At 43.1% G+C, this 16993-nt stretch overlaps 2 protein-coding genes across 5 annotated transcripts; both read left to right on the top strand.

Moving 5' to 3' along the window:
- Positions 1–62: 62 nt before the first annotated feature.
- On the top strand, positions 63–10309 carry LOC148675795 (uncharacterized). Of its 4 annotated transcripts, none has more exons than XM_088647667.1 (9): positions 63–745; positions 1330–1532; positions 3312–3431; positions 4115–4347; positions 5515–5652; positions 7672–7865; positions 8191–8261; positions 8782–8865; positions 9276–10309. In XM_088647667.1, exons 2-9 carry the CDS (start codon positions 1346–1348, stop codon positions 9455–9457), a joined length of 1209 nt encoding a protein of 402 aa, XP_088503793.1. In that variant the 5' UTR covers positions 63–745; positions 1330–1345; the 3' UTR covers positions 9458–10309. The 4 variants fall into 4 exon arrangements, with proteins under 4 accessions (XP_088503793.1, XP_088503801.1, XP_088503784.1 ...); XM_088647675.1 differs by having other exon boundaries at positions 1268–1532; XM_088647658.1 differs by having other exon boundaries at positions 64–745; positions 1344–1532.
- Positions 10310–10922: 613 nt separating this feature from the next.
- Positions 10923–16706, top strand: f7l (coagulation factor VII, like). Its single transcript, XM_088647643.1, has 8 exons — positions 10923–11078; positions 11606–11769; positions 11994–12018; positions 13104–13217; positions 13390–13530; positions 13911–13999; positions 15291–15411; positions 15982–16706. Exons 1-8 carry the CDS (start codon positions 10994–10996, stop codon positions 16521–16523), a joined length of 1281 nt encoding a protein of 426 aa, XP_088503769.1. The 5' UTR covers positions 10923–10993; the 3' UTR covers positions 16524–16706.
- Positions 16707–16993: the final 287 nt, after the last annotated feature.

The following is a 16993-nucleotide window of genomic DNA, read 5'->3' as shown; positions in this document are numbered from 1 at the left end:
TATCTATTCTAGCCAATCTTAAAGTCGGTTAGCTATGTCTTTCTCCCGACTTCCGGCGTCCTTGTTTTGTTCAGGGGCGGCGCTCTGGTCTCCGGCTTGTTAGATAAAAGTCCTTTCACGGGGGTCGAGAGTGTGGTGTTTTGGGGTTTTTAGTTAGCTAGTTGGTCGTGGTTGATTATTTGCAGCCTCTCTGGGAAGAATGAACGTGTTTCACAAAATGAATTGAGCAACAAACGTTCATTCTGTTTGTAATTAAGAATGTTAATATTACTATAGTTAAAGTTATACTCTGTCATATATATATAGGACTTTACCCAAACTTCACTAAATTCCCCTCATTACGAATATACTGCCATTTGTGATGTGATGTGTGAGGTGTATGGTATTGAATCACATTTTCGTTTTTGAGCTTATTTTCCAAGTGTGTAGTGAAGTCCACGCAGGTCTATAAACCGCTTTAAAATTTCAAAATAAAATTAAGCAATGCACGTATAGCTAATTGCGCTTTGGTGTAAAGATGCACAGTTCTCAAAATTCATGAGTTATAATAATAGAGCAGGCAAGTAACTGCTATATAATAACTGCAGATAGCTTGGTCCCTAAAGCGTTTCTGCTTCCTGGTATGTTTTGTAACATCACAGTAGAAACCTATGCAATCTTGCAATTCAGACCAGTTCTCCGCCTGTAGGAGAGTTGAAAGAAGCAGTTGTGCGCTGTCCGTAGTATCCCTTCCAGACCTCATTAGGTAAGATACTGCGCCTGGTGTCCGATTTTGGTTGATCGAGTTAATGGAGCTGTTTTGATGACAGGATTTTTAGATTGTCAGGTGGGCTACGCAACACAAGAGTTTTACTGTTCAGTGTCCCGACTGTGACGGTGTTTTTACTCTTCAGTTTTCCGTGTGACAGTACGTATTTAAAAACGTTTGTGCTTTAAAATACAATTATGAAGAACAATTCATTGATTTTGATCGATGTAAGAATGCTCGTTAACATTGGTATATAACAATTCAGAATGCCTGGAACTAGATCTCACGCAGCGCGCTAACGAGCAACTGATCGTACTGGGAGCGGGCGGAGAATCAGGTTATGGATCATTATGTGTAACGAGATCGGCGTGTAAACTAATTACAGTAGCAGACGTGATCCTGACAAGCATAAAAAATATCAGACACTTCTTTAAGGGAAATACAGAATTTTTACGCAGTGAAGTACTCATTCATCTGTATTAATCTGAAACGAATTATTACACTTACATTACGTTATAGCTGTTCGTATCATCGTATCATCAGTCCTTTCATAACCAGACGTGTCTGTGTGTCTTTGTAAGCCTTCCGCGTTAAGACATGGCTCGGGTACGAAAAGCTGTAGAAGAAGCTCTGTGGGGGATGTGTGTTGGAGATGCTATGTCCATGCCGGTCCACTGGTACTACAATGTCAGGGACATCAAGGAGGACTTCAATGGCTGGATATCCAGATACCAGGCACCAAAAAACAGACACCCTTCCAGCATCATGACCCTTTCTAATTCAGGTAAGGTCAGTCCTATCCTTGGTTCTTACCATGTGCTTACAGAAAACGATACAGTACATTGGAAGGTTTCCAAAACACCCAGGCATAATCAGCAGTCGGATTGCTGGTAGGGGCTGAGGCACGCTGGAGCCCATTGCTCAAGCCCATGATCAAGGCACACACTCCAGAGATCCCACTGGACTCCGCCTGTGTGTCTTTGGAAGGTGGGAGGGAAATGCAGCACCTGGCATAAACCAGTGCAAAACCCCATGCAAACACAGGGAGAGCATGCAAACGCCACACATGTCCACAATTTGTAGCCAGGACCCGAGACTTGTGAAGCAGCCAGGAGGTATACACAGTTTGATCCTAATAAAGCAATCCCCCATTTAAAACCAGTGAAACCAGATGCAGCTACTATAGATTGGTCCATGCATTTCCTACATTCTTCACTCAGTTCGGGGTCACAGGGGAGCTGGGGTCTGTTCCAGGAAGCAACGGGCACAAGGCAGGGCTCACCCTGGACGGGACACCAGTCCATCTCAAGGCACACACAGACGCGCTCGCACCAGGGCCAGTCTTTTCAGAATCCAGTTCGCCTGTCAGTATGTGTTTGGACTGTGGGAGGAAACTGATGAGGGAACCCATGTGAACATGGGTAGAACATGCAAACTCCTTGTAGATAGACCCCCCCCCCCCCCCCAGGTCAGGAATCAAAACAAAGGACATGAGTGAGGCGAGGCAGCAGTGATTCAGATTTTCCCTTGCATAACACTTATCATAATATACATTTGTCTACCTTAGATGTGAAAATGAAAACATTTTCTATTGCAGAAGCAATAGCAAGGAAGTCTTACAGACAAGGGTACTGACACCCTAAATCTCTTTGTCTAACTGTACATATTTGACAGTGATGCATCTCCTGAGTTTTTATTATTGTTCAGTAATTCCCCCTTAGAAAGTAATAATTAAGCTTTCTGGTGATGAACTATTTTGAGACACAATGTAAATACTTTTACAGTTTCAAGAAGCGTACACAGAGAAAGAAAAACAAGTCTGCACTACAATGTAGTGCCGTAGTATATACTTTAAATATATATCATTGCTTTTAATAGGCAACTACTGTCTTCAGCTTCTAAAACTAAAGATGCATTCTCATGGCCCTTTGTAAGGACAACTAAGGTTTATAACTTAAAATAAAAAGACAGCTACAACAATGGAAATTGTAAAAATAAATCAATAAAACTAAAAGATATTCCGTGTGAACATGGCCCTTTATGTATTCTAAGGTGCTGGTGTTTCTATGAGGGCCTGATTGAAAAGAAATACACATATGATTGATTTGTAGGCCCCTTCAACTGACTGAGAAGGATGAACGGAACATAAACTGCATGACTTGCCTGCTGAGGCAGGGAGAGCAGAAATTGGACTGGCGCAGAGAAATGCGTGCTCCTTATAATACGCTCCCTGTGCAACACCTGAGTTTTGTAGCTTTGAGTTTTGAAGTAGCAAATTTCAGTGATCCAAAGCACAGGTTTCTGCAAATAGAAAATGAAAAGGAACATGTAGATGTACTAAAATTGTATGCAATTTAACTTTGAGCTTGACAGAGGGAATTCTGTGGGGGTACAAATATCATTAAGAGGGTATCCTTCATGCCTGCCACAGTAGGTGCAATGCTCTCCAATGATAGTGGTGACCTGCGTGTCTTGCTGATGACCAGTTAGTGGAAGGGATGGAAGGGGCTATAACTGCCAGCTCTCTGAATGAAATACCTGTCATTCTGAATTTGTTCCTCAGCTGGCAGTGGACGGACAAGCCATTCCAATGCCTCCCAGCTTCCTGTAGTGGGAAACATCATTCTGCATGACAAGCTGAAGTACTGGAAGACATCAGAGGGATCTGTTCATTACCACCAAGGTATGTTGTAGCTGAAACGAATGTAGTTACAGGTAGAATAAACTCTTCCGCGGAGTATGTCGTGGTGCACCTTGTACTGTAAGTGTGCAAAAACAGAATGCACCAAAGAAAGAGTCCTGTTCATTCACTGAATTATTTTTGAATATGTAATGTTTAACATAAAGATGAAACTGAATATTTTTTTAAATATGGATAAATGAGAAACAGGTTGCAGGTCTGTCAGCCATAAATCCCAGATGGAAAGAATCTTCTTCACTGAATTACGAAAAACTTGTTTTTTCTTTTAAATAGCTGACTTTCAATGCAGAATGAATAATAAGCTATTCATAAGACTCCTTGGAATTTTACAGAAATGTCTGTACAACTCTTCGTTTTTAAAAATAGGTTCCACAGACAACATTTAATCTTTTTTAACCGTGTTAAAACTGATTATGTCGTGTTAGTGTTTTGGGAATGGGAAATAAAACACTGTAAGATCACCACCTTCCTCTCAGCTGTTGTCCTTGGCATTTACAATGGAATTCCTTTCAGCACGATCAAAAAGACAAAAATCTAGCCTTTCAATATTAATTACGAGCAATTGATCACCCAAACTCCCACAGCTGTGTAAATGCATAAAAGTACTTTTTAATATTCTACAATAACTGGGATGATCCAGCTTTGTTTTTCCCCTTCGCTCCAAGGCTTGCAGGCTGGGGACAACACTCTGAATGTCCTCTGTGCCCTGAAAGCAGCTCGGACCCTCACAGAGGGTCAGTTCCGCATGGTGAATGAGGAGGGGGCACGGGCTGCTGTCCTCTCTGACTATGTCCACTTCATGACCACTCCTGGCTCTCATGAGGAGACCTACGCAGAGTCATTCCACAGGTCTTTCTTCGCCGACTGGCAGGAGCACAAGCCTGTTTCCCCCAGCAAGGTACAGTCCTCAAGCAGTTACACTCCTGTCTAAAGCAAGGGCTGTTCTCATTTTCCTTTTTTCTCATTCTCTTCCATATTCTAGTTCAAATGTGAGAGCACGTGGCAGATTTACTGAGACCGCGACTCAGCGTTACTGAAGACGGTGTCTGAATGTGTTGCTTTTGTTTTCTCCTCCCCTCCAAAAATGTCCTTTTTTGATTATACTTGTGCTGGGGAGCCATCCCAGATACCAGGTGCCAGAAACCAGAAACCAGAGCACATCTTCACCCCTCTCCTCTCCAGTGAAGAAGAAACCAAGGGAGTCTGATTGTCCTGTACTACAGTAGCTAAAATGGCTGAGCTGCTCAGTCACTGAAGTAGCAGTTGCAGCTTGTTAAGACTTGAGATGGCAGTGGACGATGAACTATTGGATGACACTGGTCAGCAATTAAATTTTAAAGTGGACTTGGTCTCCACTTTTCTATTCTAGGGCTGGTTTTCTGTTGTGTTTTCATTCTTCACTTACTGGTTGGCACAGAGAAATGAAGGTGGCAGATGAAGAATTTTAATGGGACAATGCAAATGCAGCTTTAAACATTTCTAGTCATTGACCCCTTGAAGATGTTGCATTGTGAACGTTGTTACTAGCTGTTACTAGTCCCTCTGTTTGTTTTGACCATTTGTTGGTGTGGCCACCTTTTTATGCATTCTGGGAGTGTCTGGATAAGGTCAAGATATAGAAACAGGCTTTCTCTCCTTTGCCCACGAAGCGTGCAGGAGTGAAAAAAGTTTAATAGACCTTTAACGATTCTATTTTCAGTTCTCCCTATAACCGTGGTGCTGCTTTAATGGTTTTTGTGTCAGTATCTTGGAGTATCCAGCAATTCTTTCGCAGACGGTGTTGGTCACCTGCATTTAAGAAACCAAGTGTTGTCCAGTAAGATCTCCTATCTTACTAGATAACAGTAGTATTTGAAGGCTGAAGTAGTTCACATAGGGAGCTGCATTGGCATGCTCAGACTGCAAAGCAAAAGTAATAAAAGTAAAAGTTTATTCCGTACTCAATCCATCCTGTTTCCTTTCTTCTCTTTTTCAGCAAGGAATAAACCTTGACTTTTTCCGGTGTATTTGAAGGCTGTGTAGCGATGGGTTGCCACATGTGAAGTAGCTGTTTTATTTGTTCCAGATTCTCGAGTTTGCGGTGAACCGCTGCAGACGGAAGATGAGAGCGTCGCACCCTGACAGCCAGCTGGATGCAATCGGGTGCCTCCCCATGGCTATTCCATTCATTCTCCTGTCCGCCACAGAAGAGCAGGACCAGGCGGTATGCTCACATGTTTTCATCTTTTTAAAGCTAGCAAGAGGGATGGGTGTAAAAAGGATCACTTTTTGAGATAGATGTTAATAGCTGATGGTGTACCTACAATACCTAATTTTCAATTGTTTCCTTATGGCCTTAAATAGGCAACATAGATAGATCGATAATACTTTATTAATCCTGTAGGGAAATTGGTGTGTTACAGCAGTCCAGCCCAAGACAAGCAAAAACAGACATCAGAGTATTTATAAAACAAAAGACAACAAAATAAATAAAAATAAATAAATACATAGGTGTGTGCAAAATGTGATGATCATAGTCACTGTAAAAACAATAAAATATGTGAAAATGTGCATAGGTTTATACAGACTGATTGTCCAAAAAGTACAATGGAGCAACATGCTGTCCATAGAGGAGCAAATGAAGGGCTAACAGTCCTAGCCTAGGGCAGCGTTATACACCCTGACAGCCGCCGGGAGGAAAGACCTGCGGAAATGTTCCCTTGAGCACCGTAGCTGGAGCAGTCTGTTGCTAAAAGTGCTCCGCTGCCCAGTAACAGTCCCATGAAGCGGATGAGAGGTGTTGTTCATGATGGCTGTGAGCTTGGTCAGCATTCTCCTCTCAGCCACCAGCTCCATGGGGTCAAGGCTCATCCCCAACACAGTGCCAGCCTTCTTGATAAGTTTATTGAGCCTATTTGCATCTTTTGTCATGATGCTGCTGCCCCAGCACACAACATGTCCCGAAGTATAAAAGCAATGGCTCTTTCCAGCAGCAAAACTTTTTTTTCTTTTTCTAAGAGAATAGCAGTGAAATGTCCACAGCTTTTTACCTGAAACAAGTTGCTGCTTCTCTGCCTTCAGCCTCAGAATACATATTTTTGAAAAGGGGAAAAGGGATCTATTAAAAAGTGTCAGCGCCTAGATGTTAAAACTACAGGAACAGGAAGCTATCACTATACCAAATTGTCTGTTGGTATTGTTATCACAGATATAACTTTTTCATGTAATCCTGTGCTCATAAACTAAACTTCATGCAAATAACTCTTGAGCCAGGGCCATTGATTACAGCAAAGTATAGGTTCCTGCTTGCTAGAGCTTTGTCTTCTTCACAGTTACCACACAGGGGCACTCCTTGCCTTCAGCTGGGTTTTTACATACAGACAAGTCATTCCTCTTGTAAGGAGGCCGTCAAGGTCCACCTTTAAAAACCAAACAGCAGTGATCACCAGCATCCCCCAAAGGAAAAGGGAAAAACCACGAAGGAACCCACAAAATCTGAAGCACACAGAAAAGCAGGTGAACCTGAGGTCCCATCAATAATCAAACGAATATTAAGGAACAAGTAAAGGTTTATTAGATGGTGTAAAGAGAAGAAAAGAAACACAACTTTCTGGCTGTGGAGCCTTGTTCCTTGATTTGTTGACTTTGCAGCCTACGCATGATGACGCAGCTACTGTACCTACTTCAACTTCAACAAATACTAACACTAATATTGCCAACACTGGTGACTGGCGCTATAGCTATTGGATTTGTTCTGATATTACACAATGTGGTACCAGTGGGCTCTGACTCTTTCTAGTGAATCCCGTATTTCTTATACAAATCCTGTTCACTCTGACAGGTCTTAAGCAGCGACTTAAGACCGCTGTTTACAAAACAACAAACGGACCCCGCTCATGTGTTTTTTGGGGGGTTTTCTTATTGTAAAAGCAAAATAAATACCTGAATTGCCTTTAAGGGATTCCTAAGGCAAGGCCCTTAAAAGTTTCATGGGACACTTCCTTGACCCTTGATATAATGTATAGCGTAGTCCACAATGGAAGAAACGAACTTAAGCAAATGTCACCAGATGCCCTTGGTAAGTTGCAGATCATACATTCAACAAGGTAAACATTCATCTTTGCTGCTGCTTCCTAGTAAAAATTGGCATAAGCGTATCTTCAATTAAATCTGGTGAAAAGCCCTTTTTAACGCAGCCGGTAAAATCCAGCTCAGCTCAGGTCAATCCCCTCGTGCGGTACAGGTGACCGCGGCGGTGGAGTTGGTGCGGCTCACACACCCCCACCCGAAGCTGGACGAGTGTGTGACCCTGTACGCCAGAACGCTGCACGCCGTCCTTAACGGGGCGTGTCTGAGACAGCAGGCCGAAGCAGCCCTCAGATGCCCCGTGCTGGACGCCTGGCAGACCTGCCTGCCTTACATAGACAGAGCTGCCCGGTAAGTAAACCCTACTGCGTACGGACACCAACAGTGTTTTTTCTTTTACCCGGTTGCAGAAGGCACAGTGTTAAAGTCATTCGTAGTATGCATCACCACCTTCACCAAGAGGAATTCCCTTAAAACGTAGACCCCCTGTATCAGTAAGGGGCCGAGTAAGTAGCTTTGACAGCCTGTGTATGTGTGCTAATTGCAGATACTGTCGTTATCTGAAAAGCACGAATCGAGGTCGTTTCCACGTTCTGTGGATATCGGGCAAATTGCTGTGTGCTTGTCTGTGATTAGATCCTGTTTGTGTCACATGTCTCTCGTCTTGACTTCCAAGGTCACCAGAAGAGAGGCTGGGAGTCCATCAGACTGCTGTGGCTTCCCTTGGTCTGGCATGCTACATGAAAGGTCACCGCCATTAAAAAAACAGCATATTTCTGTACATCTGTATCATCACAGCGTGTGCCTATTTCTCTGTAGGCTTCTGTATGAGTACAGTACTCACTACCCATGTCATTAACATAACGTATTCACTGGAAGTCGTTTGTTACTTTATTCACACAGTGTCCAACAGAAACAACATTGTCAAATAATTTGTCTTTAATACCCAGTACTTACTGTATCGTGCTCAATAAATCTGTGAGTTGTGTACCCTCTCTGGGAAGAGAGGATGCAGATGCTTACATCTGTGATTGCACGAATTATCAATCTGTGTCCCAAGTCCTTGATGGAAATGTAAAGTAAAATAACATATTCAGCATAGGAAACTTGAAGTATAATGCTTACTGCTTTAGAGTACTTGTGTCGGTAAGTGTCCCTATCACCTGCTTTTCCGCAAGAATGAATTTGTCCCTGCAAATGAGTCTTGTGTGACAGTGGCTGTAGAACCCCTGTAAATCCAGAGCTTTTCGGTGTGGTGTCCTCGCAGGAGCCCTCAGCAGCCTGTTTTACTTGGCATATGAATATTACGATGACTTCAGTGGTGGAATCCTGGCAAACACAAACTGCGGAGGTACGTGTAACAACACTGCATGGCCAATAAAGTGATCTTATGTGTTCATTCCGAAGCCTCGAGAAGCTTCTTTCTTCTTTCTATTGTATAGATTTAACTTTATCGCATCATTAATATTTGGGAATCCGAAAAAAAAGGGTCTGTTTGGACGTTTTAGGAGAAGCAAATTGGGCATCAACCCAGATTTGCTAAATGTGTAACGAGACTATATTCAGTTTCCACATTATATCTGAGATGGTATGCAGATGTATTTTTCTGATCAAGAGAGGATCCACAAACGTTATTCCTTTATGCCGTCTTTAATTATTAGTCATCCGTTCAAAGGGTTTAGAAATTCTCAGCATTTCTCGGGCAGGAGTGGCTGTGTGAGAGGAGTTTTCACACCAACAGGCGAACGGCCTCTTTTTCAGGTGAAAATTGTAACCGTGGCGCCGCGCTGGGGGCCCTCCTGGGGGCAGCCTCGGTTCACCAGGGAGGTCCCATCCCCCAGGCCTGGAAGGGTGGCCTGGTGACTGCCTGCAGCCAGGTGACACAGATCCTGACCACTGCAGGCATGAAGAAAGACGGCCCATCAGTGAGAACATCAGACTAAAAGCTGAAAGACAACGAATTCACGGCTGGGTCATTTGCAGTGTGTGGCAGATGTGTTCAACTTATTCACATTAAATACATTGCATATTGTTGTCTGTGTCACTTTGTGAACAGATTACAGTTTACTAGTGTGCACTGTACAATAACCTGGAAGAGAAAGACAGAACTGTCTAGAATTGGATTGTCCATAATGGTGCAAAATATATTCTCGGCTGTAATTATTCTTAGACATTTGTTTTGTTGTGCCTTAGGTGTTTTTTTTTCCTGCACACCACATTGCAACATATGTCTTTCTTTAAAATATATATCCTTGTAGAGTTAAAAATAATTTTAAAATGAGTTGCTTTTAAGATGAGTATGCTATTATTAGTACTGCATCTGGCACAGCATGGATTTGACTTTATTTGTACTAAGTGTGGATACTTTTGATAGCACTTATCTGTAAAAATTAACAAAACAACTGTGATTTTCCATAAAAGTAAAAATTACTTTTTTGCTTAGTAAACATGGAGACAGTCTAGCTGTATTTTCAACTCAAATGTCTGGGAAATAATATAGGTACATTCCCGGGGTCAGATATCAAATTGTGACATAGCAAGAATATGAAGAGTTTTCTGCATCTTATTATGATTGATATTATACGTACACTACTGTCTGATGAGTTACTTGTATAAAAAAGAAAATGGCTTTGTTTTATTTAGTTGTCACACCAGAGTGAGATTTCTTGTAATGTCTTAACATGAAGGAATGTTTCTTTGCGTTCATGTTTATGAAGCTGTCTTATCACTGTACCTCTGCAGTATGTTAGTCAACATTCTTCATGTCTGAAATAAATGTTGAATTCAGAGCAGAAGTCCTTGTGTTTGTATGAATTCCTCAGAGTAATATATCTGTTTTTGCCCAAATAAATAATATATCTGTCTTGCTGAACGTGCCGTATTATGCAACCATATCATAATGTCGTGAGATGTTCTGTATTCCTGATTTATCTGAGTTTCATTGACATTTACGTATCGCTTTTGGTGTGTAAATCCGCTATTTTTTTCCAAGCCATCCGTTTAATGACAAAGTAAAATGTAGCATGTCATCTGTCACATGTAGTGATCTACAGTCAGGGTTTGGTGACAAGTGTTATTAATATTAATTATTATGTTATTAATTTTCTTAACTGTTATTAATAATTTAATGAACAATGGGACAGTCAATCCCATCTCTGCTCTTAAGTGTGAATAAAGGATGAAGAAAACAAAATCTTCATCTTCTGAAGTGAGCAGTTCGCTGCTAGCTAGTGTTCTTTCAGTTCTTTTTCAAGCCCAGAGGTGTATATGAACTGTGTTAAACTGTCTTAATCAATTGTGTGTGTCGGGATACAATACAGTCATACTGTATGTGTGTTCTGATCTCTTTATTTTAAAATAGGATTTGAAATACAGCGTAGAAAACTCACGAGCACACAAATCACATACGTAGACCACCATCTGCTGTGTTAGGACTAGGAGGTGAACTTTAGTCAGAGTGCCGCTGTTCAGCTTGTGGAATGGAGTCTCATCTGTGGAAAGTCCTGATATTAAGTTTCTTTCTACATTTCATTATCACCAGGTTCTGCTGTGGTTATCCGAATGGTGAGTCTACTTTCTCATTTACTTTCAGAGAGGGTTAGAGAAGATCCATTGTTTCCTATAATACACTAGTATCATTTCCTATGCTTTCCGGATATCCCAGAAGTTGGAATTGAAAACCTGTGCCCCCCTACCACACTCACACAAAAACATTGGCAACATCTTATTTGTTTGGTCATTTATTTTTTAAAATATTGGTATAGATGAGTTTTTAACATATAGAACATGTTTTTCTATTTCCTGCGAATCCATAAGTAGAATAAGCTGACACATAAAGAGAAATGATCCAGTGTAGAGAAAATGAAAGAATGCAGTGAGTTGATCTGGTTGTTTTTGTAAAGATGTTCACAGAAACCTGCACTGCACTGAAGATGCAGACATTAAAAAGAGATTGGAAAATTCTTCTATGTTTAATAAAACATACCTGTTCATGACATGCTTTTTATAATCCTAACATTTTTGAAAATACAGAAAGATTATATTTTTAATACAGCTTTCCAGTTGTAACTCAAATGGCTTTTCCCTCCCAGTTTTCCTACAGAAAGACGAAGCAAACCGAGTCCTTCTGTACAGGCAGAGACGTGCCAATTCGCTGATGGAGGAGCTGAAGCTGGGAGACTTGGAGAGAGAGTGCCTGGAAGAAAAATGTTCCTACGAGGAGGCGAAAGAGATATTTTCCTTTCACGAAAATTTTGTAAGTTGTCTGCTTTCCCTCTGCTCTTATAGTGCTGTTTATAGTGCTGTGTTATGGGGTTACACTTGTGTGACGGGAAGATTGGAACACTGTGATATTGTGTATGAAAGCGTGTGCTCTTGGATTGCCCTGACACCATCATGACTTCTTCCCTCAGGTCAACCACACTGACAGGTAATGGCAGTACTCCTCTGTAACCGGATCTTCTTAATTTTTATTTACAGATACAGTTCTGGAGAACGTACGCAGGTATGTTTCCAGACCAGACCGATGATGTGAAAAAGGTCTATTTTAGATGCCTTCAGGTCAATATACTGTATATGTACCGTATAAGTATGGTGTTTGAAAATCTCAATAGATTTCATATCCTGCACAGTGAGACTGTTAATATAGAGTACATGATATATAAAACTCACTGATATAATTACTTAAGATAACCAGGTTTTCATGCTAACAGATCATTGATATTCTCGGGACAGAACTTGAAAACTGTGTTTTAAAACAGATTTACTTCTAATGTCCTGCAAGAAACTATACTATCCCTGTAGAAGCGTGCTAAGCTTTAGGTGAGGTAATGTACAAAAATACATTACAAAGAAACACTACAAAGAAATCAGGGGCTCTGGCTCAATGGGTGCTTTCAAGTCAAACTTTTTTGTGATTTGTGATTTTTTAGTGATTGTTTTATCATCTGTAGCTACTTTGTTTTCTTGTATTTATAGTTTTCCTTAATTTATTTAAATAGTGCATTCATTCGTTGATTTTGAAAGAGCTACAGTATACTCACTAAAGTTTATTCTTATGTTTATATTTTCAAACGATTTACGATATAGTCTCTCCTAATACATAAATATACTTTTCAATTGCAGGCAGTAAGCATTCAAGGTAATCTGTGTACCATGTTCAGATTAGAAACTGGTTAATATAAACAATAGAGGCAAAGATAAAGAGGCAAATTCTCAGATTGGACTGGGACAACAGCTCTTCCTAATTAAGATCAGTGACCTTGATTCTGGTATAGTTAGCAAACATGACAATTTCCTGCTTAATTGATTCCTGGCTTAAACTAATGTCCTACACTGACAGGCTAAGACTCAAATACATGGGGCACATGCTTTCAACAAGTTAAAAGAAATCAAAGAAGCGGAATACCCCACTTCCAAAAATGCGAAAATAAGAAATACTGTTAAAAAAATACAGACGTGAAAAATCTCTGCACTTTCCAGAGGTTTTGAGATTTAAATGTAAAGTACACCCCCTAAAGATCTGCAGGAGCAAAAACTTCAGCATAATTCCTCTACGTTGTACTGACGCATCTCTGTTCTGCCTTTCAGAAGAGAATGAGTGTAACTCTACACCGTGTCAAAATGGAGCCACCTGTGTTGACCATGTCAAGTCTTATGTTTGTCTCTGTCCCTCGGGATATGAGGGGAGGGACTGTGAGATTGGTAAGGGGAAGACCAACGTTTTATAACTTAGCCTCTTGGAATTCATTACTTTTCTAATTCACATTTAGAAGGGGAATGGTGTGCTGTTTACTGTATTTCCCACTGAAAACTGGAATCAGGAGGTTCATTTTCCTGACGTTTCACAAGTCTGCTTTTGCTTTCTCCCTCCTAGAGTTTAGGAATGACTTGGGCTGCATTTACATGAACGGTGGCTGTGAGCACTTCTGTGTTGAAGTGCCTGGATCCCCTCACCATTGTGAATGTGCCCCAGGTTATTCTCTGGACAAGGACAACACATCTTGTATTCCACAAGGTGCGTCTTTATTTTCTGTTGCCGATAAACACTACCAATAGTGTTTCTAGCCATGTTGACAAACCTTTAATTAACCTTAATTTTTGTATCGGACTATAAATAAATGCATAAATAAAATATTAACTCACAGATTTGTTTATGCAGAAATATCAGAGCCACATCTTGGAAACATACAGTAGTAGCTTATATCGATTGCATTGAGCCTTGTCTCTGGGTGACTGTTCTGTTATAATCGATTGTACTGCAAGGTCAAATTAATAAGTGCACAACTCCCCAACCATACCGCACTTTATCAGAGCGTGTTCTAAAGACTGGAGGAGCTGGAGAGAGACAACATACACCCCATTGTTTAGTACAAATTCTTCTTTCGCCTCGTCCAGTGAAGTTCCCCTGTGGCAGGGTGGAAAACCACTTCAGACCGAAGATAGTCAGAGGGACTGTGTGTCCCAAAGGAGAGTGTCCCTGGCAGGTAGGTACTGCTCGACTGAGGGCCAGCTCGAGGAAAAACGCGTTCACACTCCCGGCTTATCACATGAAGTAGAAAAGAAGGCCCGATTTCAATTGTATTGCCTTTTTACAAGAAGACAAATTGGGATTGCCTATGGGTTTAACTTTTACACCTACACAATTTACAACCTCTTATGGGTCACAGCCAGCAGCTACATCAACCCGGAAGTCGCCACTGGCAGCCCACTGGAGCTCAGCGGGCGTGGGCCTGGCCAGTACCTGGATGGGAGACCTCCTGGGAAAGCTCAGGTTGCTGCTGGAAGAGGTGTTAGTGGGGCCAGCAGGGGGGCGCTCATCCTGCGGTCTGTGTGAGTCCTAATGCCCCACTGTAATGACGGGGACACTATACTGTAAAAAGGTGCTGTCCGAAGGACGAGACATAAAACCAAGGTCCCGACTCTCCGTGGTCATTAAAAATCCCAGTGTTACTCAAGAAGAATAGGGGTCTTAATCCTGGTGTTCTGGCCACATTTTCCCCCTGCCCTTTTCCAGTCATGACCTCCTAATAACCCCCCTCTCTGAACTGGCTTCATCACTCTGTTCTCCTGCCCACTGAGAGCTGGGGTGTGGGGAGTGTACTGGTGCACTCTGGCTGCCGTCACATCATCCAGGTGTGGCTGCACACTGGTAGTGGTGGAGGGGAGTCCCCATGACCTGTAGAGACTGGAGTGTCTAGAAAAGTGCTCTTTAAGTGTAAAGATGATTTATTGCTCATGACTCACTCAGCTCCCGTGTCAGACGAGGGGGATGGGACCCACAAACAAGCTCCTCTGACACATCTCACCCCCATTCGGCTTCAGTGCGCCACAGTGCTGTGCGCGAGGCGTGGAGGAGCTGCATGTCTCCCCCTGAGCTGCCCCACGGCTGCTGGTGTTCAGCAGGTCTCTGGAGTCAGGCCCTTGCTGACTCCAGCCCACCCGGCCGCTGTGCTCAGACGGCAACATCACCAGGGAGTCCTCGTCAGCGTCTACTACTGACGTGACCCTGGCTCTGGCCACTACACTGTAGCCTTTAGAAATAAGCAGTTTCAAACTCTGATGTCTTAATCATTCCTAGTAGTTAATCCTGAGGCTAGTTGAGGAGTACGCTCTGGCACTGAACACCTGAGTTCAGTTAGTCGGCGGACTTGTCAACCGATTTTCAGTTACCCGGTTCAGGGGATGAGTTCAGGGGAAGTTTTCATTAGAGGTTTGACGTCTGTATCAGTGCATGAAGCCGCAGCTTGCATGCTGACTGCCTCCCTTTTTCTGTAGGCTCTTCTGGAGAATGGAGGGGCTTACCTGTGTGGTGGGATTATCATAGACGTCCAGTGGGTCCTCACTGCTGCTCACTGTGTGTACGGCATCCCTGTGTCAAAACTGAAGGTCATTCTCGGTGTGTGTTAACCTCCTTGTTGATTCTTTATTGTAGGTATGTAGCCCACAGCCAACAGCTTTATCACATAGACAGCACAAATATCACCCTCACAGCTGGCAGCCCCACTGAAGCTGAGCAGGTGTGAGCCTGGCCAGTTCCTGGATGGGAGACCTCCTGGGAAAGCTAAGGTTGCTGCTGGAAGAGGGGTGTTACCTTGGTGTCCTGGTCAAATTCCCTCTGGCCTTTACCAATCATGGCCTTCCAATAATCCCCATCTATGAATTGGATTCATCACTCTGCTCTCCTCCCCAGTAATGGCGCACTATGGCTGCCGTCACATTGTCTACAGTAGGTGGGGCTGCACACCTAGTGTGGTGGAGGGCAGTCCCCATGACCTGTAAAGAGCTTTGGGTGGAGTGTCCAGAAAAGAGCAGTAGAAGTGAAGAATAATTGTTATTAATTACTGTGAACACACAAACCTCTGCTGTGCTTCCTCATAGATTAGGAGAATTAGCTTTGTTAGGTCTGCATACAACACAAATCCACTTCCCACCTGTTCCTGCTCATTCCACCTTCTGTCTGCGAAAGGGGAGCACATACGAGATACACATGAAGGCACGGAGGTGATGAGGGGGGTGCAGCAGAAAATCATCCACGGCGGCTACAACACCAGCTCGGCCGACAACGACATCGCGCTGCTGAGGCTGGACGGGGGCCTGACGTACTCGCCGGACGTGATCCCCGTCTGCCTGCCGCGGCGGCGGTTCGCCCTGACGGAGCTGGCCTCCGTGCGGCTCTCCACGGTGAGCGGCTGGGGGAAGCTCTCTCAGGCCGGGCCCACGGCCAACGTGCTGCAGCGCCTCCAGGTGCCGCGGGTCAGGAGCCAGGAGTGCAGGTCCAAGACGAGGATGGCCATCACGAGGAACATGATCTGCGCCGGCTACTTCGGGGGCGAGCAGGACTCCTGCAAGGGGGACAGCGGGGGGCCCCTGGTCACCAGATACAAGAACACCACCTTCCTGACGGGCATCGTCAGCTGGGGGAAGGGCTGCGCGCAGCCTGGCTACTATGGGATTTACACCAGGGTGTCCAACTACCTGGACTGGCTGGAAAAGATCATGTCCACTTAACAGGGACAGCGGGCAGGTGGAAAGCTCCTCCTCACCACCTGGTGGTTGATGAGAAGAAAAGCATGTGATCAAAAGCCTGTTTCCCACACGCCTGCCTTATCTTTCTCTGTGAGCTGCACTACAAGTGCACATCTTACAGCGGGGCCAGGAAATACTTTAACAAGTAAACTGAATTTATTCTCATTGGCGTGGCTCAAACTGTGTCCTTTGTACCCTACATTTATCCGGAAAGGAAATTTTGGTACGCCTCAAAACACACTTTAAAATTTGAGGTGTGCGTTAGCCGGGACTAAACCAAATTTCTGCGATGAGTTTTGGCTAAAAAGTGATTTAGTTTTAAGTTTACTACAAATACACATGGAACAGATTAACAGAGGCAGTGCAAGGAAATCATGTTCCCCAGTTCAGTCTGCTCATGTGAGGATTATGCTTTCATTTTTCAAGTACGACCCATATTAAAGTCTGACCAC

Source organism: Lepisosteus platostomus, chromosome 2, assembly GCF_059453375.1.
Source record: "Lepisosteus platostomus isolate fLepPlt1 chromosome 2, fLepPlt1.hap1, whole genome shotgun sequence".
Taxonomy (NCBI): domain Eukaryota; kingdom Metazoa; phylum Chordata; class Actinopteri; order Semionotiformes; family Lepisosteidae; genus Lepisosteus; species Lepisosteus platostomus.
This window is presented reverse-complemented; position numbering and strand designations above follow the sequence as displayed.

Coding starts and splice junctions, on each gene's coding strand:
- LOC148675795 (XM_088647667.1), top strand. CDS start 1,346: ATGGCTCGGGTACGAAAAGCTGTAGAAGAAGCTCTGTGGGGGATGTGT. Junction 1,533..3,311: donor CATGACCCTTTCTAATTCAG/GTAAGGTCAGTC, acceptor TTTGTTCCTCAG/CTGGCAGTGGACGGACAAGC. Junction 8,866..9,275: donor GGCAAACACAAACTGCGGAG/GTACGTGTAACA, acceptor CCTCTTTTTCAG/GTGAAAATTGTAACCGTGGC.
- f7l (XM_088647643.1), top strand. CDS start 10,994: ATGGAGTCTCATCTGTGGAAAGTCCTGATATTAAGTTTCTTTCTACAT. Junction 11,079..11,605: donor CTGCTGTGGTTATCCGAATG/GTGAGTCTACTT, acceptor TTTCCCTCCCAG/TTTTCCTACAGAAAGACGAA. Junction 14,000..15,290: donor AAGGAGAGTGTCCCTGGCAG/GTAGGTACTGCT, acceptor CTTTTTCTGTAG/GCTCTTCTGGAGAATGGAGG.